Raw genomic sequence first — 23,640 nt, 5'->3', positions numbered from 1 at the left:
AGATCAGATTTCCACTCCTCCATAGAGATTTCTTTATCTCTTTCATTTCTCTGATTTCTCAGTAAATTTTAGATAAAGATACTCGGTCTGTAAATAATATAGCTATTAATATATGCAAGTTTTACTTCATTGACTATATTATAAACTCATCAGGAAGATCTAATTCAGCATTACTTCATTCAATCATCTCAATTGATTCTAGTCTACTCTTACGCCAACGTTTTGACCATTTTGATACACTTTTTGACTCTTAGTACACACTGACTCTTTTTTCAGCAGTGGTAGTGATGGGACCTAGAACCTCACAAATGCTAAACAAGTACTCTACCACTGAACTGTATTCCCAGCTCAGAACATAGTGACTTCTTGCTAAACATATAAACTTTTGATTCAGAATTATATGTGACTATTGTTGTTGAGAGAGTACAATAATAACAAACTCAGTGTGTTAGCCTTTCCTGGCACTGGGACAAAATACTCAATACCTGCAACTAAAAGGAGAGATTTATTTTGGCTCAAGAGGAAAACTTTTCACATCATGATGTGTAGGAAGTAGAAAGTAAAGGAAAGAGCCAGAAGGGAGACGTATCATTTCAAATCATGCTTCCAGTGAACAGATTCTTTTGATCAGGCAACCCTCCAATAGTACTCTCAGTCACTGAATTTATTAGTGGATGAATACACTACTATCATTAGTCAATGAATCCACTGATCAATGCAATACCACATGATGCAATCATCTTGTAAAAACCCTGAATCTGAACACATAAGTCTTTGTTAGGGAGGGGCATTCTAGATCTAAACTATAACATTCAATTCACTTGGTGAAATTCTTTGACCAATTTTCCATTAGGTACAATAAAACATTTTCTATATAATTTTATCTTCTTTCAGTTTTAATCTTAATCTCTTCTGGGTTTATTTTACAATAAATATTTAGCAACTTAACACTTTCTTGAGGTTGTAATTAAAATTAAATATTGAACAAACTGAAAGTATAAAATTTGATGGATTTTGGCATATGCATATAACCATGCAACTCATTATAATTTAAAAAATGAATATGCTCTTCACTTTCAAATATTTCCTTGCATATCTTTGTGATTTATCTTCCTGTCCTCCCATTCATATCCCTCCCAATAAACTATCTATTCTCTTTCCACTTTTTTTTAGTTTTATGTAAACTAATCATGCATTATATACCCTTGTCTCTGGATTTTTTTCACTTAACATAACTATTTTGAGGTTCATATACATTGCTATATTTACCAAGAGTTTCTTCTTTTTATTGCTGAAAGATAGTCAACTTTTTGGGCATACCCCAATTTTTTTTATCCATTCATGTGTTAAGTTTTTGTATATATATATGAGCTTCCATTTCTTGTGAGTAAATATCCAAGAGTAGCACAGATGAATCATATGGTACATGTATGTTTAACATTTTAATAAAGTATCACGCTGTTTTCCAAAGTCATTTTATGTTCGAAAAGGCACTGTAGGGGGATAACACAAGAATGATAGAGTGGTAAGCAGCACAGAAAGAGCCTCTCTGAGAGTATCCATCCAGAAGCTGGAATACAGCAATTTGAGAAAGACAAGAAGGAGGAAAGCGGATCTAAAGTGTGAATTGAAGCCCACGGAGAGAGTGAAGAAGCTTCAGTGAAGGAGATAGCAGGTGTACCTTCTCCCTGAAATGAGGACTCTCTGCATAAAAGGAATGATTCAAACCTACAGACACATGGTGTCTGCTGTTGACCCCAGAGGCCTCCAGAGAGATCCAGCAGTGGAGAAGAGCAGTGAACATGAAGGACTGCATGAGCTAGTGGTGAGTGCTGAGGACCCAGTCATCCTGCATGACAGACCCATTGGCCAGAAGCCATCTTGGAAAGGGATCAGTCGGCAGAGCTCAGAACTCAGAGTACCTGATGGCCTCATCTAATGTTTTGCAGCTGGGTTCAGGACCAGTGAAGGTACACTGACAGCTGCAGGCTAAATGTGTCTGGCCTGGCCAGAAGATTCTGGCTCACTGAAATTGTCCACTACCACTCAAAAAAGTTACTGTGGGCTTTTTTTCTGGCTGTCTTGCCTGTTTTTTTGTTCTTGCTGTTGTGGTTTTGTTTTCTTGTGTGTGTTTTGGTATTTTTATTTCTTTTGCCTTCATTGTTTGATCTTGTTTACCTTCATTGTGGACACCATCTCTGCAGTCATCTGCAAAATTACTTCTGATTCGATTTTTTCTGGAGACTCATTCAATTGCTTTGTTGTTACCACTTCAGAGAGACGAGGGGGTGACTTTGAGACTGTCCCCTATCATTGCCTTCTGGATTTGCCCTTGGTGAACTGAATGTTCTGGGTTGCATCTTGTTTAAGTTATCTTCTCATTTTCTATTTTTTTCTAGTTTATTTAATTTTGATGCTGGGGATTGAACTCATGACTTTGTGATTTCCAGGCAGGTGCTTATGTTACTGAGCTGAATCCCCAGCCCTTTTTTCTAGTTTAATTCCTGAGGTTATGCTTGTAAATTGCCTATCGTGGGTTGCTTTATCGCTAATATTTAGAGCCCTTAGGAAAATAATTCTCTGAGGTATTTTCCAGGTATTGCTGGTTTTTGGGTTGTGAGCCTGTTGCAAGATCCTATATTCTCAATTTGTTGGGGATGAGAAGTTGCTAGCTGCTCTGTTCAGTCCCTGGTTCTTTGGCACTGTGCCACAATACTTTCTATGACCCTTAGTCAGTCTCCATCTTGGAATACTAGAAAGAATAGCTGTTTAGAACAATTATGTGATTTTTGACCAATGTAGTACCATTAGCAATAACAAGAGCACCAAACAAAGTCTAGAAATTACAAACAGAGCCACAAGCCCTCCCTGCAAACCAACACTATGCACAGGCCACTGCCACCTGAGGGACATCCAGATCCTGGTCTTTTCTTGTGAGTCAGAGTTATTTGCAGACAGTGGGGGAATAAAACAAGAAGTGAACAATAAGCAAGTACTCCCTGCAAACCAGTGCCAGGTGCAGGCTGCTGCCGCCAGGGGACAGCCAGAGCCAACTCCTTTCCAGTGCACAGTCTGGGAAACTAAATTCATTCTGGAAGCACGCATTACCCTGATAACCAGAGAAAGACTGAACCAAAAAGGAGAACTACAGGCCAATATCCCAAATAAACATAGATGCAGAAATCATCAATGTGATACTAGCAAACAGAATACAGTAAAACATCAAGAAGATTATATGCCATGGTCAATTTGGATTGATCCAAAGGATGCAAAGGTGCTTTGACATATATAAATGAGTACATGTAATCCACCATTTTAACAGTCAAGGACAAAATGCATATGATTATCTCAGTAGATGCAGAAAAGATTTTTTTAAAAGTTCAGCATCCATTCATGATAAAAAGCTTGGAGAAAATTGGAATAGATGGTCTTTATCTCAATCTGATTAAAGCCATCTATGAAAAACCAACAGACAACATTATACTAAATGGACAAAAACTGAAGTCTTTGCTCTAAAATTAGGATCAAGACAAGGATGTCTACTGCCTCCACTCTTATTTAAAATAGTCCTGGAATCTTTAGACAGAGCAGTTAGACAAGAGAGATAAAAGGAATAAGTATAGAGAAGGGAGAAATTAAATTAGCATTTTCACAGATAACATGATAGTTTACATAAAAGACCCCAAAAATTTCACTAAAAGACGGCTAGATTTTAATAAGAAAATTCAGAAGCATATCTGGATACAAAGTTAACATTCAGAAATCAAAAACCTTCCTAAACATGAATAAGCAACTCACTGAGGGAGAAATTAGGGAAACAAAGCCTTTAATGATAGCATCCAAATAAATGAAATACCTAGAAATAAATCTCATGAAGGATGTAGATAACCTCTACATCAAAAACTACTGTACTCTAAAAAGGCAGATTGAAGATGATGTTAGAAAATGGAAAAATATGCCTTGTTCCTGGATAAGAAGATCCACTATAGTTAAAATGGCCATAAATCCAAAACTGTTATACAGATTTAGTATAATTTTGATCAGAATACCAATAACACAGCTCACAGAATTAGAGTAAACAATCTTAAAATTCATTTGGGAACATAAGAGTCCTAAAATATCAAAGTAAATTCTGGGTAACAAAGGAAAACCAGGGAGAATCACAATCTCTGACTCAAAATTATATTATGAAGATATGGTGATAAAAGCAGCATGGTACTAGCAAAAAACCATGTTCCAAAATTGATGGAACAAATTAGAAAATACAAAAACAACTCCAGATATACTCAGTCATCTTGCCTTTGACAAAGGTGTCAAACACATTCACAGGAAGAAGACAGCCTCTTTAATAAATCGTGCTAGAAAAACTGATTTTGTACATGCCAAATATTAAAATTAGATTCATATTTTTCACCATGCATTAAACTAAACTCAAAATGGGTCAAAAAATTAAATATTAAAAAAGAAGCAAATCTGCTGGACCATAGAATAAATAAAATTCTTGAAGACATTGGCATAGGCAAAGACTTTATGAATAAAACACCAAGTACACAGGAACTATCACAAAGAATCAACAACTGGGATCTCATTTTATTAAGAAGGTTTTGCATAGCAAGAGAAACCACCAACAGAGTGAAGAGACAACTCACAATGTGAGAAAAAAAATATTTTCCAGCTTTTATTCAGATATAGGACTACTACTGAGGGCATATGAAAAACTCAAGAAAATCAGATCTCCCAAATTTAAAGACCCAATCCAAAAATGGGCACCTGAGCTGAACAAATGCTTCTCAAATGAAAAATCATAAACAGCAAGTAAATATATGAAAATAGATGTGACACTACTAGTCATTAGAGAGATGCAAATTAAAACAAGAGTGAGATTTCATCTCACCCCAGAAACATTGACTGTTATGAAGAAATCAATTCATAACAAATGCTGGAGGGGGTATGGGGTAAAAACGAACACTTTTCCACTGTTGGTGGGAGTGTAGACTGGTGCTACCACTGAGGAAATTAATGTAGAGAATGCTCAAAAAGCCAGGATTGGAGGTCCTATTAGGACCAGGTATTCCCCTTCTTCCCAGAAAAATTAAAAACATTGTGCCACAACAAACTATGTGCAAATATGTTTATAGCAGCTCAATTTGTAATAGCTAGATCTTAGGAAAAATTCATATGCCCATCTACAGAGGAATGGATAAAAAAGATGTGGCTTTTTTTTAGAATTGAGTATTACTCAGTCATAAAGAAGGATTAAACTGGTGACTTCTATAGGTGAATGGAGGCAACTTGAGACCATACACATAAGTGAAATAAACCAGACTCACGTGTGTAAACTTTGTATTGTCTCCCTAGTGTGAGAAGGTAAAAGAGTAAATATAATAGGTATTTTAAAATGGGAAGAGACTGTTCAAAAGTAAAGAGAAACTGGTATGTAGGAAAAGAGAAAAGAATGAAGGCGAATATATATATATATATATATATATATATATATATGTATTTGCTTTTCCTTCATTCTTTTATATATAATTGTATATATAATTATGTATACATATATAACATATTTATATAAAAATAGATAAGATAGTTATACTACTAATTTCTCTTAGTTCATTAAAAAAAGGTTTTTGTTAATATTGTTTGGACAATTAAATGTCTATATTTTGTTCTCTGAGTAACTAATTTAAAGATAACAATACACAATGTATTAACCATTGTTACTCCTATTATCTTGCTTTGAAATTTTGAGATTTTTTCCCTTTAAAATAAAGTTTAAATAAACTTTAAAAGATAAAAGATTTAAATAAAGTTCACTGTATGGAAATCCTTGCCAAGAATTTAATTTTATCCATTCTTAAGTGTGTAGTATTATCTCATATATTTTTATTTGTTTCTTAATGATTAATGATGTTATCTTTCTATATTAGTAGTTGCCATCCATACAATTTCTTTGTTTAACTGTTCAAATAATTTTGTTCACTTTATGGTCTTTTCCTTGCTTGTGATTCCTTGCTCTGGAGATCTTTATACATAGTGCAGATATAAATCTTTAGCATATTATGATTTGCAAATACTTCCTCCCATTCTGTGGTTTGGCTCTTTATTTTCTTAGTAGTAACTTTCAAGAGCACAGAGTTAAGCCAAGTGTGATGGCTAGCTGCATTCCCATCACTCAGAAAGGCTGAGGCAGAAAGACCACAAGTTGAAGCCTCATCTGGGCAACTTAGAGACCTAACATAACCTGTCTCAAAACGAAAGATAAAAGGGGTGGGAGATAGAGAACAGTGAGCAGCCCCTAGTAACATGACAGTGGTGGTGGTGGAGCACAGCTTTATGATTCTGCTGAAGTTCAATTTTAACTATTTCACGGATTGTGCTTTTTTATCACATATATCTATATGAATTAAAGCGTGAACTGAACTTTGGTATATTGATATCCAATTGTGTTAGCAGTATTTGTTAAAATCATTGTGTTTTTTCCACTGGAATCCCAGTAACTTTTTTCAGCAGCCACTTTTCTATCTCTTTGGGTTTCTTTCTTGATTTTCAATTTTGTTGCATTGATCTAATCTCTCTCTCTCTCTCTCTCTCTCTCTCTCTCTCTCTCTCTCCTCTTTCTTTCTTTCTTTCTTTCTTTCCTTTCTTTCTTTTCTTTTCTTTCTTTCTTTCTTTCTTTCTTTCTTTCTTTCTTTCTTTCTTTCCTTTCTTTCTTTCTTTTTTTCAGTACTGGGGATCAAACTCATACCTCACATTTGCCAGGCAGACACTTACGACGCTGAGCTAAATACCCAGCCCTAATCTAATCTCTATATGAGCACTACACTGTGGGTTTTTTTTTTTCATTTTCTATAATCCTTACATCTTTTAAAATTTTCTGTTAGTACACTTTTTGTAGCAGATAATGTTTACATGTCCATTGGGATTGAATCTTTAAATTTGGGTGGCCTGATTTTTTTCAGTTCTTTACACATTCTAGATAAAATTCCTTTGTCTAAGGGACAGCTAACCAAAATCTTTTTCCAATATATGAGCTTTACTTTCATTCTGTTGGCGATTTCTTTTGACATGCAAAAACTTTTTAATAAAGTGATATCCCTGTTGTTGATTCTTTTAAGTACTTAGCATGCAGTTTGTCTTATGTTCATAAACTCTTGGCCTACACATATGCCCTTGATGTGACCAATTCTCTTCCAGTATTTTTAGTGTTTCTGTCTTAATATTTAGATTTTTGATCCATTTTGACTTCAGTTTAGGGTACAGTGACAGACATTTGTCTAGTTTAAATCTTCAGCATGTAGAAATCCAGTTTTTCCAACAACACTTATTAAAGATGTCTTTCTTATAGTGAACATGCTTTCTTTTTTTTTTTTTTTAATTTTATTTAAGGAGAAAAGAAAAAAAAGCAGGGAAAGGGTACAAGTTATACAGATTTACAGAAAAAAATGAACAGTAGGAAATCACTAGTTAATGGATTACATATTGTCATCTTAGAAATACTTGTTCAAGTCACAAAATTAAAGCTTGTAAAGTGGACATTCCATCAATGATACTGCAAACAGTTCTGTTCATTGATCCAATAAAACTCTGTGATATCATTTTCTATCTTATACACTTAAATATACATGCAGTTATATAGTTTGGAGCACTTTCTTTTCCTCTCTTTTGTACCATGACTATTACACATTTTGGGTTTCATTGCTCCCACTGTTCTTATTACTTTTTTGGAAGAGAGTAAAACCAAATGTGACAGAACAGAATTGGTCAAGTCAAAAGGGTGGACATAATAGATAATGTAAAGACATAATACAAGGTGATCAACAATGGTTACTATAATGCCTCCCGCTATCTCTAATAGAATTGCCTATATTGTTAGTTATAATACAATTGAACAAAACAGTAAAGAATAAAACCGACAAAACCAAAACATTGGAGACATTGTAGGTCTTCAAAAGTAGATAAAAGTCAACAAAAATGGGCGTCATAATGAATCTCATTATCTTCACAGCTGATGCCTAAACTTTCGAACCTGATACTATCCAGCAAAACAGAATAGGGGAACATCAGTTAAAAACCAGATGGTGAGAGTAATACAGGGCTTTAAATCAAGGTAATGAAAAGTCAAAGTGGGTTACTATAATATATCCTGCTATTTTTTTCCTTTAATTAAAAGGATAAAGATAAAAAAGTAAATAATGGAGTGGAGATTGAGATAAAAGAGGGCATAACAATGAAACAGCGCAGATCAAAACATAACCATTTAAGCAGAATAGTGTTTCACCACCAGATAATCCTAACCTAAAAGTAGTTACCATATTGTCTCTTTCTTTGAAATCCTTGAGTACAACTTCGTATACTGTAGCATTAAGTATATCAAAACAATGTAAAACCATTCAAGAGAATGACAGCATTACAGAGTATTTAGAATCGACTAACAGAAAATGAATAATGGTTTCTGTATAATCTCCTTGTCTTTACAAGGTTTTTGCTTATACTATCATACATAATAAAATCCAGTAAGATACAACCTATTTAGACCATTGGAGACAGAAGGACAAAAGCTAGATGAGACTTCAAAACAAGATGATACTAAATCAGTATTACCTATTAAGATGTCATTTTCTCCTATCATCCAATCTTCTCTGCCTCATTTCTGTTGAGCTCTTTTTCTGTCAGTAGCTGTCAGTTTGTCTTCTTCATTTTGTTCTCTGCTCCATTCGTTGTGGCCTCTCTGCCATTATTTCTGGATTCTTTGTATTTTTCTTTTTTTAGAATATCCTGCAATACTCTCTGTAGAGTTGAATTGGTGGTTGCAAATTCCCCCAGTTCCTCTTTATCCTGGAAGCACCTTGTTTTTCCATCAATTTCCAGGGACAGTTGTGCAGGATATCTCAATCTTGGCTGGAGATTATTATCTTTCAAAGCTTGAATTATTTCCCCCCACGCTCTTCGTGATTTGATGGTTTGTGCCGAGAAATCTGCTGTAATTCTGATGGGTGTTCCCTTGAAAGTGGTCTGTTTCTTGTCCCTTACAGCTTTTAATATTCTGTTCTTGTATTGAATTTCTGGAACTTTTATTATTATATGCCTGGGTGTTGCTCTGTTTGGGTTGTAGGTAGCTGGGGTCCTGTATGCCTCATACATCTGAGTATCTTTACCTTTTGCTAAATTAGGAAAATTCTCCTGGATTATTTCTGTGAGTAGCTTTTGTAGTTCACTTGTTTGTGTCCCTACTTCTTCTTTTATGTTCTTAATCCTTAGGTTATGGATCCTCTTATCATCTTCTTGTCTTTGTATTATTGCTGTTTGTTTCTTTGTTATTTTTAAGAAGTTTTTCATTTCATTCTCCCATATTACAAGTCTGCCCTCCAGTTCAGATAGTCTGTCCTTAGTTTCTTTCAAGCTGTTATGCCAGTCTTCTATAGACTTCTTAGTATCTTGGTAGTCCCTTTGAACCTGCTTCACGTATTCTATGCTTTCCCTGTTTTCTCCATCAAACAATTCTCCCCTCTTTTTCTGTTCTTCCATTCCACCATCTGTTTTTTCTTGGGTGGGGCTTAGCATTTCTCTAACTATTTTGCATACTTCTAGCTTCAGGTCGTTGATAACTTCATTCCTGAATTGGTCTATGAGGCTCTCTATATGGTGCCTTATGTGTATTGGTGCGGTGTCTGCTATTGCCTGTTTCTCAGAATTGGGGGCCGAGGAGCCTTTCTTGTTGCTGCCTCTTCCCATGCTGCCTCTTCTTCTCTTTTCCTTATATATGCAAGCTTATATAAGAGGCCCAGCTTCTCTCCCAGTCAGCCACAGCCTGATCGAATTGCGCCAGTTAGGTGTTCCCGCTCACCGCTGCGCACCAGGGAGTTACGGACCAGGCAGTCTACGCGTCTCCCCTCCCGGCCACCGTCAGGCTCTGGGATCTGAGTTGGGACAGTCTACCAGGTCCGCCAGCAGCGTCACGCAGGCCAGGCACTTTTCACCAATCTCGCCCGAGAGGGGGATGTGTGGCTGGAGTCGCCACTGGGCCCTGCTCCCGCAGGACTGCTCAGACCCAGAAAGTCCTCCGCTGGAGTCAAACTGTGGTAGAGTGTCAGCTTCTCTCACTCACCTCACCACAAGTCAGTGCACGCCTCCCTGCCGTTCGCAGATTGCCGTTCTCAGAGCTTCTGCATGTCTCTCTCCTTGCCGAGCCACTGTAGAGGCAGCCAGCCGCCACGCGGCGGGAAACCCAAATCGCGGATTACAATGGCGCAGGGTCCAGCCTCCACACCGAGACTTTTCTGTTCCTGTTTTAGCACTAGGACTGCATTCCAAGTTGGTTTCTCTCAGCCCAGTTCGTTCCTGAGTCAGCGGAGCACATCTCTACCTGCTTATGTCTCCTTAGTCCGCACCATTCCTGGCTTCTGAGCCGAGTCTTTCAGAGAGCCTCCGGTAGTTGCTGTTATCTGTCCGCCATGTTCTCCCGGAAGTCAGTATAGACAACTTATGATCTGATTTATTATGATGATACAATTGAAAAATGGCAACAGCAAGTCCAATACTATCCTTATGTGCCTTCTGTCTTCATCCTCAGGGACCCGGGGCTCGAGCCCACGGCGGCCGGAAGTCTTCCAGGAGGGTCTCCGGCCTCCCTCCGCAGTCGGCCCCGCCTCTGAACATGCTTTCTTACACTGTCTTTCTTACAGTGAACATGTTTGGCCCTTGTTATGGTTTGAGACTGGGTGTGCCCTTAAAGCCTCATGCAGTCATGGAGGTGTTCTTCTAGAGTTTGTTAATGGCTTCATGGTCCAGTGTTTGGATTATGGATGTGAGTGCTACACCCAAGTTAGTGTGGCCTACATACAATGAAATGGACAGAGTCTTCTCTCTCTGCTCCTCCCGTTTTGCTCTTATTGCTTGTGCTGTTTTTTGTCACCATGAGCTGTTGCTCCTCTCCCATGTGCTACTTTGCCTTGAAGCCAGAAGACTATGGACTAAAACCTCCACAAACTGTGAACTAAATAATTCTTTCCTTTCTTAAATTTGGCTGTCAGGTATTTTGTCTCAGCAAAGAGACAAAATAACTCAGGCAGCTCCTGTGTCATAGAAAAAGTGGCTGAGTGTCTTTGTAGTTGTATTTGTGTCTTCTATTCTGTTCCATTGATCCTCAGGTCTGTTTCTTTGCCAGTACCATGCTGATTGTATTACAGCAGCATTGTAGTACAATTTCAAGACAGGAATTGTGATGCATCCTATCTTTTCTTTGTTGCCCAGGATTGTTTTTGCCGTTCTAGGCCTCTGAATGGTTCCATATGAATTTTAGGAATGTTTTCTCTAGATTTGTGAGGTATGCTACTGATATTTTGATCATGACTGTATTAAATCTGTATAACAGTTTTAGGAGTAGGGCCCATTTTCCCAATGCTTCTTTTTCTTATCCATGAGCAAGGAATATCTTTCCATTTTCTGAACTCTTCCTCAGTTTCTTTTCCAGAATACTGTAACTTTCAATGTATAAATCTTTTACTTCCTTTGTTAGATTGATTCTAAGTTATCTAATTTTTTATGTTATTGTGAAGCATGTGGTATCCTTAATTTCTCTCTCAGTGAGTTTGCTATTTTTGTACAGGAATACTATTGACTTTTGAGTATTGACTTTGTATCCAACTTTGTACCTACTGCTGAATTTGCTTATTAAGTGTAGAAGTCTGTTGGTGGAGTTTTGGGGGTCTCCTATGTAGAGTATCATGTCATCTGTGAATAATGAGAACTTAAGTTCTTCCTTTACTATCATTACTACTTTACTATCATTACTACTTTTATTTCTCTCTCTTGTCTAATTGTGCAGACTAATGTTTCCAAAACTATATTATTGAATAAGAGTAGTGATAGTGGACAACCTAGTCTTGGTCCTGATTTTAGAGTGAAAGCTTTTAGTTTCTGACCATTTAGTACGATGTTTACTGTTGATTTGTCATAGATGGCTTTTACAGGTTGAGACAAAGACCACTTATTCCAATTTTCTCTAGTATTTTTACCATGAATGAGTGTTGGACTTTATTAAACTTTTTCATCTATTGATATGATCATGTGATTTTTGTATTTCACTCAATATTGTGTATTACATTTATTGATTTGTCTATGTTGAAACATTCCTGCATTCCTGGGATGAATCTTACTTGCTTGAGATGTATATTATTCTTGATGATTTGTTGCATTTTGTTTGGTAGTATTTTATTGAGCATTTTAGCATCTATGTTCATTAGAGATATTGGCCTGTAATTATTATTTTTTGGTTTAGTCTTTCTCTGGTTTTGATATTAGGGCAGTATTTGCTTCCCAGAATGAATTAGGGAAAATTGCTTCCTTTTTAATTTCATTAAAGAGTTTGAAGAATATTGGTATTAAGTCATCTCTAAATTTCTTATAGCATTCAGCTGTGAATCCATCAGGACCTGGACTTTTTTGTTGGTAAGTTATTAGTTACATTTTTAATTTCTTTAACTGATACTGGATTATTCAGAAGTTTTCTATCTTATTGACTGAGGGAGGGAGAGAGAGAGAGAGAGAGAGAGAGAGAGAGAGAGAAGCAAATGTATGTCAGGGAGTGTAGCAGTGGCATTTACCTAGCATGAACAACAGAAACATCCCCTCAATCTGGTGACAACACACATTTAATAATCCACATGAGCTGACAGTTTTTAATATGCGAAGGTTTTGAATGACAATTTAAGTTTCCTGTCGGCAGGGGCTGGAGGCTGGGGTTGTGTGTGGTGTGTAGCTCAGTGGTAGAACTCTTGCCTAGGATGCAAGAGACTCTAAGCTCCATCCCCAGCATTGCCAAAAAAGAAAAAAAAAACAATTATTGCCAGCTAGAAAAATTGTATTTTAAGGCCATTTGTGACCCAGTTAGACTTAGAGCATTAGGTTTACAGATTCAGTCTCTAAAAGTCATTACTTAATCCATGAAAAGAAAAAAAAATCCCCTTTAGTCTAGATATACTGCCACCAGATGATTCTTCTAACACTGATCCATATCTTAGGTTTATTTCCTTGAAGGAGGTAAAACATAAATCATAAACCTGCCCTATTTTATGGAAAATAAATGCTAGTGAGTGTTGAAAGATTGAAGCAACATTTAAAGTAAATGTATTTTGATAGACAATTTCATCATTATTTAGTTCCAGCATTCATTTTGCACAAAAATTTTGTTCCAATCGTTTCTCTGTCTTTCTGCTTAAGAACATAGACTATAAACCCTACTAGCACTTCTATTTTCTCCCAAGATTTGAATCTAGCTTGATATCATTATTTCTGTAATACGCTTTGTTAATCGTGCTGGATATGGTGGCTCACATCTGTAATCCCAGCACTCAGGATGCTGAGGCAGGAGGATCATTTCGAGTTCAGTACCAGCCTGCGCTACAAAGTGAGCTCAAGCCCAGCCTGAACTGCATCATAAGAATCTGTCTCAAAAAGACAAAAAATGCTTTGTTGAAAGACAATTCATTTCTCTCTCACAAACATATCCTGTAGCAAAATAGTTGTTTAGGTTTTACTTTTAAGCATCTGCATTTTGGTTGAAAAGATCCCATTTCACATGCTCTGCCTCATATTTCAAAAGGGAGATATACAGATGAGCTTGTCCAAAAGAACATATGGCATGTCCACATTTATGCATAAAGAGGAAATATTCCAATGTAATCTTAAAGAAGACTAAAATTCTTCTTCAACCTTGTACTTGTTTCCTCTTTTCTCCTCTACCCTTCATTCCCCTTTCCTCCTCTCTGCCTCCAACCTCCCCCTCTTGCACTGGGGATTGCCCCGAGTTTTTGCACTATGCAACACCCACATTTTGTTTACTGTTTTGTATTCTGTATTATCAGACAGGGTCTGTTTAAGCACTAAACCACCCAGGCTGGGCTCAAACTGATAATCCTCCTGCCCTAGTGTCTGAAGTGCTGGAATTATAGGTGTGTGTGTGTGTGTGTGTGTGTGTGTGTGTGTGTGTGCAATTGATCACAGTTTTATTATATGTTCTAATTGGACATTAGGCTTTAAATTATTTTATGTAATGCTTCTCCTTCTTTTTCTTCTCCTTTCTCCTCTTTCTCCCCTCACTCTCCTCCTCCTTTTCATTGTTTTTTGTGAAACAGTTTCACTGTGTAGTACAAGCAGGCCTCAAATTCATGATATTCCTGCCTCAGCCTCCCCATTGTTGTGCTATCATACTCAGATCACTTTGCTTCCTTCCTTCCTTCCTTCCTTCCTTCCTTCCTTCCTTCCTTCCTTCCATCGTCCCTTCGTTCCTTTCCTCCTTTATTTTGCTTTTTCCTCTCTCTCCTTCTTCCTTTCTTTTTGTTTTTGGGATTAAATGTAGGGGTCACTGCTCTGAACTACAACCCCAGTTCTTTTGAGACAGGGTCTCACTAAATTGCCCAGGCTGGCCTTGAATTTTGTAGTTCTCCTACCTCAGCCTCCAGAGTGCTGGGATAATAGGGGATAATAGGGAAAACCACACCTTGCTATTTAGTTTTCTTTAGTCAAACTAAATTTAGCAAAATTCAGCAATCTGGGGTTGGGGGGTATAGTTTAGTTGCAGAGTGCTTGCATATCATTCACAAGGCATAGGTTCAATTCCTAACACTGTAAAAATGCTTTAAAAATTACATAAAATTTCATCAATCTGCATCTTTTAAATACTACTCTAGTAAGAAAACTCTTCAAAAGTTATAGCAGACTCATCACTCACACAAAGTCAATCATTTAAGTGAGGGTCTCATGAGTGTTAGACAAGTACTTTACCAGCCAGCTACAATCCCAGACCCTACTCCCATAATTTCAGGGAGGATTTGGAAGGGATACTTTAGTGTGCTTGGTTATATCAAGTTGAAACACAGAGATCAAAATCTGGAATTTCTCTAGCAGGAACAAGCAAGAATTGAAGTCAGTTTACCGACAGATACTGAATTTAGGGTGAATTAACAGGGACATAAGTGCATTAGCAACAGCACAAGAAAAAGTGCCTATTAGTGTTGGTGATACAGTAGAAGAGAAGAGCTTAAGAATTATTACATTGGACAGGGCACATGTCTGTAATGCCAGCACTTTGAGATGCTGACGCAGGAGGGTGGAAAATTTTGATGTATCCTGGGAAATTCAATAACTTTGTGTGACCTTGTTTCAAAGTAAAAAGTAAATGGACTGGGGATGCAGCTCAGTGTGGAGACCCTGGGTTCAATCCACAGCACACAAACAAAAATTGTCACTAGTAACTCTTCATCCATTCACTCAGTGTTCTTCTAGCAAGGTGAACCTAGAAGAAATGATAATAATTATAGTATGCTAGGCAGTTTATATAATTATCTCATATCATCCTCAGTACTCCTACTCCTCAGACATCCTATGAAATCTCTGGTTTGCAGATGAGGAATCTGAGACTTTGAGAGGATAAGTGACTTGTTTAATAACTCACTTTAGTAGGTTTTAGAGCAGGGATTATCACTGAGTTGTATTGAACCTAATATTGCTTATTGATATTAACACTTAAAATTGATTTGCAATAATTTCTTTTCAGTAATCATCATTCATTTTTCCAAATCTATTTTGAGTTAATGCTAACTTTGAAATTAATGAGGTTGTTAGGATTCATTAAAGTAGTGTAAAAGGTTCTCCAAAAGATCATAACCAAGGAAAGACAGCCTAAGGAGAATCAGGGAGATACTAAAACTGAAGGAAGGTCCCATGGAGGAATAGGGCTTCTTTTTCTTTCATTTATAAATACTTTACTGTATTTATTTATTTATTTATTTATTTAGGTAATGGGGATTAAACTCACGACCTCGCACTTGCCAGGCAGACACTTATGCCGCTGAGCTAAATCCCTGGCCCTGTGTATATCTCTTTAAAAAAAGAAACTTTCAAAAATACCTACAGGGGCCAGGAATGTAGCTAAATGGTAGAGTACTTGTTTGGGATGTGTAAGGCTCTGGGCTCATTTTCCAGCACTGAAAAAAAAAGAGTAAACTTTATCAAAAAGCCATTATCACATCTAAACAAATAGCTCCTTAATGATACCAAGTATCTGACATTTACATTTCCTTGATTTCTTGTTTAAAACAGTTTTCCAAGGTTGCTCAGATCTGAGTTAGAATATGGGGGTGGGGTAATAAATCTATGTCTTCAAGTTAGCGCTTTCATCTTGCTATGTTAAATTTCTCTTTCCTGTCTTTAGCGACACCTTGAGCACATTCTATAGCTTCTTGGTCACGTTTTAGGAACAGGAATTTTACTTTATTTTTAAAATTTTATCTATTTTTATTTATTTTTGTTTTATTTTCTCTGTCCTTTTCTTATAATTTAGAAAATATATGGACCGTATCTCTAAAATGGTGAATATAAATTAATTACTATTGTATTTTATATACTGTCTTTCATTGTTACATCAGGTTAACCCTCACAAAAATAGTTGTGTATGGAGGATTCAAACACAAGGTTTTCATCCATCATGTAAATTGATTCCAAGCTTCTCCATTTATATTTCACTCTTGCATCTACTAACGAATGCTTAAGTCTCCTCCACCCTTGCTCAATTCCAGACATAAAATTATACAGCAAAAATTCTCTTTACTTTCTTTGCTGTCATGTTTTTGTTCTTCTTTTCTTATTTCTGAAATATTTTCTATGTTATTTCTTTCTCTTTTTTTGTCCTTATATTCCACCTATTCTTTTTTTTTTTTTGTCTTCTTCCTTTTTATCAGTACCAGGGATTGAACTCACGACTGCCTGCTTGCAAGGCAGGCGCTTATGCCGCTGAGCTAAATCCCCAGCCCCATTCAGCCTATTCTTAATCAGAAATATTTTATTGCCTTCCTCTGTTATTAAAGTGTGAAATTTTGAAAATAATTTTTAAATTATGTCAATATTTGCTTCTTCAGATACTGATATAACCAGTATCTACTTTTTCACTACAACACACTGACTAGAATCAATCCTAATATGTTCATTATGGTGAATAGATGCATGAAAGTCAAAACCAAGGTCACAAAACAGGGAAACATTTTTACTAAAGAAATTTATACAGTAATGAAAGAATTTTCTACTCTATCCAATCTATAAGCATCAGCACAAAGCACTAAGAACAGGAAAAAACAGGGTAAAAAGATACTATAAAAATTCTTAATAGCTCAAAACCTTGTCTCAGACACTGAAGTTGAAGAAGTTTTAGAAAAGGAGCTAAAAATCTGATGTTTAAAATTGATGAAGTCATTGATATAGGGTAAAGAGACTCTCACACTGCTAGATATCTGGTATAATTTCGTATTCTCTACAAGCTTAGGAACAACAAAGGTTAAGAGAAAAATATATTTATTGGGAAAGAAAGCTTCTGTCCAAGAGAAAGACAGAAAGGGTGCTGAGTGGGTTGCCAGGGACCCTGCCTTTTCTATCAATGTTTACAGAGCAAATCCACAAGGTGAGGTGGGTGCAAAATGGGGAAAAATGGAAAACTGCAAGGCAGGCATGCAGGGAGACACATCTATGGTCTACCAATAAGATTATAAGTGTAATTGCTTAGGTAAAATTGATTAACTTGGGATCAAATGGGGAAGCAAGTCATGTAGCATGTGGGCGTGAACACAGAACAGGATTTTTCTTATAGGTGTTGGGTTAGTGGCTCTTTCTGGCTTTCTCAAGGTGATGGATGCCTACTTAGAATATCAATTCCAGAACAGGAACTTTAAAAGAAACTGAGCAAGTTACTTGTTCGCTTGTCTAATCATTTTGCATGCACTTCTCAGGGCCTTCTAAGGCCTGGTGTTGAGATTGGAGTGAATAGAACTACACATCTCTTTCTAGTTGCAGCTGCAAAATAGTTTAATATGGGATAAATGTCTTTTGGGCTTCTGATGCGTTTTTTGTGGTACTGGGAATCCAGCCTAGAGGGTCCCTACCACTGAGCTATATAGATCTAGTCTTATTTAACTTTATTTTTTGGTACCAGGGTTCGAACTCACAACCTTGCACTTGCCAGGCAGGTGCTTATGAGGCTGATCAAAATTCCCTGCTCTGAATTTTATTTTGAGGCAAGTTCTTTCTAAATTTCTTAGGCTGACCTTGGTCTGATAGTTTTGCCTCAGACTCCTGAGAAGTGTATTACAAGGTGTGTGCCCTTGTATTTGGCCTGATACATGTTTTAATGATACTTAATATTTCATTGCTCCTTATTTTTGCTCTGAATTTAGCTTTATTTGTTATATGTTCTGGGAAGAATTTTGGGCCTCACACATGTCAGGCAAATACTCTATCACTGAGCTACACTTCTTAGTTCTTTCTCTTGAATTTAGAACTTAATTCAGGAGAAAGAGCTAAGTTTTGGGGAAAGACACCAGAGATTCCCATCATTCTTTCCTGAATCCTGATCGGCATTTAAAAATGTTCATATTATAAGTTGAGCTATTAGTTTATTGCCTTGTCCTAGATGCTGTATTAAAATATATTTTATGTTTGCTTTATTCATGGACTGGAAAGAACATCTTGTATTCTTAGCCCACTGATCTTGATCTTTAATAGAACAATTTGTAGCTTTGGCCATTCAGCTGTGACTTTTCTACTCTATATTATTTATAACTGTTGAGGAACTACCAGCTTATTTGGACTAAGTTGACTTTAATTGGCCTGGAAGTTCAGAAGTCCTCTTGAGCTGTTTTGAATAGAAATTACATTTGCAGCTTGAAAGTGTTTTGACGCAGAACATATATGTTGTTCAAAATTTTCTTACCATCTCCTTGCTTTCCTTCTATAATTTTTGACATATGTCACCTAGTCTGGATGACTTATCAATATCAATTATACATATATGGCTTAAATAATTCTGAATATTGGCCCTAACTTAACAAATCAGCAACACATCATTTCTGGGATAACATTAAAGGGGTAATCACCATAAAATGTCCTCTGATACAGACAAAGAAAGGATTTATGCAACATATCAGATAACTCATTTCCTACAATTATCAGGAAGTTCACTTCCTATATTTTATGTGTTATTTTATTTTTTGAGAGAAGAAAGATTAATACTTATAAGTACCTAATACTATGTAATATTACCTACATGGAGAACAGTTTCTTGCACAGAGTAATTGTTCAATAAATGCTCATGAAATGAATGAATGTGTGCTGGGGATTTAGTTCAGCCAAACAAACACCTACCTGGCAAGCACAAGGTCGTGAGTTCAATCTTGAGTACCAAAAAACAAACAACAGAAAACAAAAAAGAATTTCATGAAATTAATGTCAAGTATTGTGCTTATTACTTTAGATAGGTGACCTCATTTATATTTCTTTATATGAGGAACGTACTATTTTCCCTCATCTATAATACATATGGATACATTACAGAAATATTAGGAAGATCCAGTGACTCAATTTACTTAATATACTTAGAAGAGTTCCTAGCAAATAGTAAGTTCTATTTAAACGTTATTATTATTGAATATTATTATTTTCCAGTGTTACCTACAGAAATTGAAGTACAAATATTTTAAGTCATTTTTCAAAATATCACAGGGAGCTAAGGGATTGGAGCAAACTTCTAAACTTCATGCCTTTCTTCTAAATCTTTTAATTCTTTTGACTTTGGTGTCCTTGCTAAAGAGTTCTACAAAATGCTATTTTTGCCTGATTTTCAGGCATACCTAGATTACTTTGTACGCTTTCCATTTTTCTTCCTTAGACTATCTTTCATTTCTTTGAAAGATTATTTTCTTTCTTAAATTTGTTTATATATGGCTTTTCTCCACTTGACAAGTTTACTGCCTCTCAGGATGTCTTTTTCCTGGAGTATGGTACATTGTTTTACATGGCTGCAAAAATTTTTGCTGGCTATTTATTTATTTATTTATCTTATTTATTTTTGGGTACTGAAGATTGAACCCACAACATCACTCACACTAGGCAGGTATCCTTCTACTGAACTACACTTTCCGCCCCTGGCTCATTACTAAAATATTTCCTTTCCACGTATTTTCTGTAATTAATTTAGTTTCTGTTTTTCTTCTTTTAAGAAGTTATCAGTCAGTACTTAATTTTATATGAAATATGAGAGGTGAACTATAAGGTACAATCCCTTTTCACATCAGTTGGGGTTTAATAATTTATTTTCACTTGCTGATTCACTATATAGAATGATTTTCAGTTCTGTTCTTTTGTAGCTCTTGAATATGGTGGATGGAATTTTTCACAACATGATCATTTTTATTAACCAATACGGCCACAAAGAAATTTAGACAAACTGTAATTGTTTCCTGTGTTGTTTCATAAAGTATTGCTTATAACAAATTTTTGCATGCCAGTGACTTCTCTAAGAAAATGAGACTGTTGATACATTGTTCAATTTTAAAAGGTACATACAGTTGAAATTTATGATAAATGAATACATCCAAACATTCTGATACTTTTCATTAGCAAGTTACTGAATATTAGTGAAAGACTTGAATGACTGTGACTGAGAATAGAGCTCTGAGATGGGTAGAAGCATGGTAGTCTAAAGAGACGGGTGATAAACCTGACTAGATAGCTTGTGGTTGGATTTTGGAGGTCATGAGTGCCTGATAAAGGACTGTCAACTTCCATCTCTCTTTGTCCTCTACATTGCATATGTTTTCAGGTATCAAGAACAGAACTAAAATCCAAGTTTGATTTGGCATACTCAGCATTAAATCTTCAGAATTTCATTTCAACCAAAACCTGTATTTCACAAGCGATCTTAAGGATCGACGATCAAAGCATTTTTAATTACCCAATACTGGTTTAATGAGAAAACACTGAAGATATCTGGAGATCTTGGCACAGCTTCCAAGAGTGATAGAACAAAATGTGGAGAGAACTCTTCCAAGTTTTACAAGGCAGTAGTTTGTCTGAAACGCTTGACACGTTTTAAAGAGAGGTTTCCTTGAAAACATCTAGTTTTTTCCTACTTTGCAATGCTACACGATAGCAAAATTCATGTATGCCTAAAACTTGATACTGTACTAATTTCCCTCTCCAAATGACTCCCCAGCGTTTCTTTCTGTTCCTGAGACATTTACAGTAAGTTTCTCAGCAAGCTGCCTCATAGCTCTTTGGAAAGCTGTTTCTATACATTCTGAAGTGAATCCCTTATCAACCTTATCGCATATATTTGTTTTTGTTTTGTAGAACAAAAAAGATGACACAAGTTAAGAGAGTTGGGGACTTATCACCCAGGGACCTATAGTCAGCTTGGTGTCGCTTCGCAACATCTTGGTGTTCAAAGTAGAGGAACTGGGACTTAGCATCCTTCCTCTGGTAACACTTAAAAAAAAAAAAAAAGAAAGAAAGAAAGAAAAAAACAAATATGCTTCACTTTCGAACATCGTCTCTTCCCAATTCAACACCTCCTAGTAGCCCGCCCACTGGTTCCTTCCCCCCTCTACCTCGCCCCTCCACCCGCCCCCAGACTGCGCATGCGTCCTAAGAATCCCCTACACTGGCGGCACAGGCTCAGAGTATTGTCGGGGGCTATTCTCTCTCCCAGGAACATGGCGGCGAGTCAGGGAGGTGGTGGGAACAGTGGGGGCGGCGGTTGTGGTGGAGGTGGAAGTAGCGGTGGCAGTGGCTCAGCCGGAGGAGGAGGAGGAGGTGGCGGGGCCGGAGGGGGAGGCGGCAACTGTGGCAGCAGTGGCGGGACCCTGGTGGTGCCCATCCCAGTACCGACTCTTTTCGGTCAGCCGTTCCCCAATGGGCCTCAGTGGAACCCAAGCAGCCTGCAGCCTCAACACACGGTGAGAAGCCTGGACCGGGCCCTGGAGGAGGCGAGCAACTCTGGCATTCTGAGCCTCAGTGGCAGGAAACTCCGAGACTTCCCGGGCGGCGGCTACGATCTGACTGACACCACCGAAGCAGGTGACAGTACTGGGGGGAAGGGAAGCTGTGCTGCGGGGGATGAGATTGGGGTGGTGGGTGGCTGCGTGGCCACGTTGTTGCTGTTCTGGGCGGGCTCTCGGGGGCGGCGAGATCGCCAAAGTCCGAGCAGTCTATTCTCCTGAAGTCGAGCTGCAGAGCAAGGAATAGGGGTGTGTGACTGGGGGCTTGGGGGGGGGGGGGATGTGTGGGAAAGATGTGAGTGTATGAGAGACTCTGTGTGTGTGTGTGTTTGTGTGTGTGTGTGTGTGTGTTTGGGGGGGAAGGCTGTGTGGGAAAGATGTGTGGGAAACTGGGTAGAACCTTAGGAATGAGAGCATTATTGTTAAAGCGAGTTTCCTGGCATGGGTGGGAGGGAGGTATTGACACCTTCCTTAGCACACTTCTTTCAACTCTCCTGGATGTTTCCATCTTTTCTGTGGGTTGGGGGTTGGGGAAGAGACAATGCATAAAGTATTTTCCTTAAAGGCATAGGAACCTGCAGAAATGGCTTAGCCCTTGTAGGAATACAACAGTATTGCCATGGTTTGTCTGTGTTCTTATTTTGCATGTGGTTTAACCATTCTAGGATATTGTTGGTTTCCTTCTTGTCACATATGCCTTTAAAGACTGAGATTTTTAATTTTCCTAGTGTTGAGAAGGTAGTGGTGGTTAAATTAGTGTTTGCTTTAGTAGCAAATTAAATTATCAATCACGTTACGTGACTGGTTACAAGGGAAGATAATCCTTGTTTTGAGTTATGTTAGAGTCATTATTTTTATAGAAGAGCCAAAAATTTTAAGGGCATTTTTTGAAAAAAAAAAACATTAACTCCATTCTTTATGGAGTCGTGAGTTAATGGCTTGTCATTTTAGTTAAGAAATTGGCTATTGCAATGTTTTTCATATATTCTCGGTTAGTCTTTGTTGTGGCTGGCATTTTTTGTTAGGAACACACTTGTCATTCCCCTCTGCTTTATAAATCAGTGTTGCTTATTTTAACTGTGTTTTGGTTTGCTGAAAGGGTTCTTTGCTTTTCATAATCTTTAAATTTGCTGGTTATGTTTGTTTCATTTACTGTGCTGAAATAAATCATGAAAAATTACTTTGATAGATCTAGTGATTTTGAAAGAATGTGGTAAGTAGATTCACCCATGGTAAACAGTAGTAAAATACCTTTTCTTCAAGACGGGACAAATTCAGTATATTCTGTTTGTAGAGATAAAGGAAGGTATGTGTGTTGGAAAAGGATGGAGAAAGGAGGAAAACCTGATATCAAAGCTTTCTATTCAGCGATTGTCTTAGACATTTTCCTAAGATCTATAAATGCGTAGTCAATACCTGGTTTTGTATTTTGGAAAGCACATTTGACTGTTTATTCCTTCACCTTCACCACATTTCCTAAATAATTTGCTCACATGTTTGTGATTCTGTTGTCAAGATACTGTATTATACTGCTTGATATATTCTTCAAGGACTTTAGGAAAAATGGCTTCAAATTGCATCATTAGAAGTATGTTTTTTCCTTATTGTTCTTTATGGCCTATGAAAGATCCTCTAATCTGCGGGACAAAGTTAAGCATCCTTGTTTGGCATTCAGGGCTTTCACTGTATGGTTCTCCTTTATTATTGCAACCTTGTCTCTACAAACCCTCCTAAACAGAATCTTCTCTTCCAACTAGGTCAGTCCCTTGTTCCTCACATACAGTATTTTGTGCAATTTTGTCTCATCTTTGTAACACGA

At 37.1% G+C, this 23,640-nt stretch overlaps 1 protein-coding gene and 1 long non-coding RNA gene across 4 annotated transcripts in view; one reads left to right on the top strand and one right to left on the bottom strand.

Moving 5' to 3' along the window:
* Positions 1-23,640, bottom strand: part of LOC106027193 (uncharacterized) — a 146,328-nt gene that overhangs the window by 41,194 nt on the left and 81,494 nt on the right. The window lies entirely within an intron of this gene.
* Positions 21,503-23,640, top strand: part of Lrch2 (leucine rich repeats and calponin homology domain containing 2) — a 104,348-nt gene continuing 102,210 nt past the window's right edge. For all 3 annotated transcript variants that reach the window (XM_023564155.2, XM_013150181.3, XM_013150180.3), the window contains exon 1: positions 21,503-21,900. In XM_023564155.2, the coding sequence (XP_023419923.1) occupies positions 21,537-21,900 (364 nt within the window). In that variant the 5' untranslated portion in view covers positions 21,503-21,536. The remainder of the gene's footprint in view (positions 21,901-23,640) is intronic.

Source organism: Cavia porcellus, unplaced genomic scaffold, assembly GCF_034190915.1.
Source record: "Cavia porcellus strain 051 isolate PalLab524CR breed Dunkin Hartley unplaced genomic scaffold, mCavPor4.1 scaffold_3, whole genome shotgun sequence".
NCBI lineage: Eukaryota > Metazoa > Chordata > Mammalia > Rodentia > Caviidae > Cavia > Cavia porcellus.
Note: the sequence above shows the minus strand (reverse complement) of the source record. Positions and strands in the feature narration are given on the sequence as shown.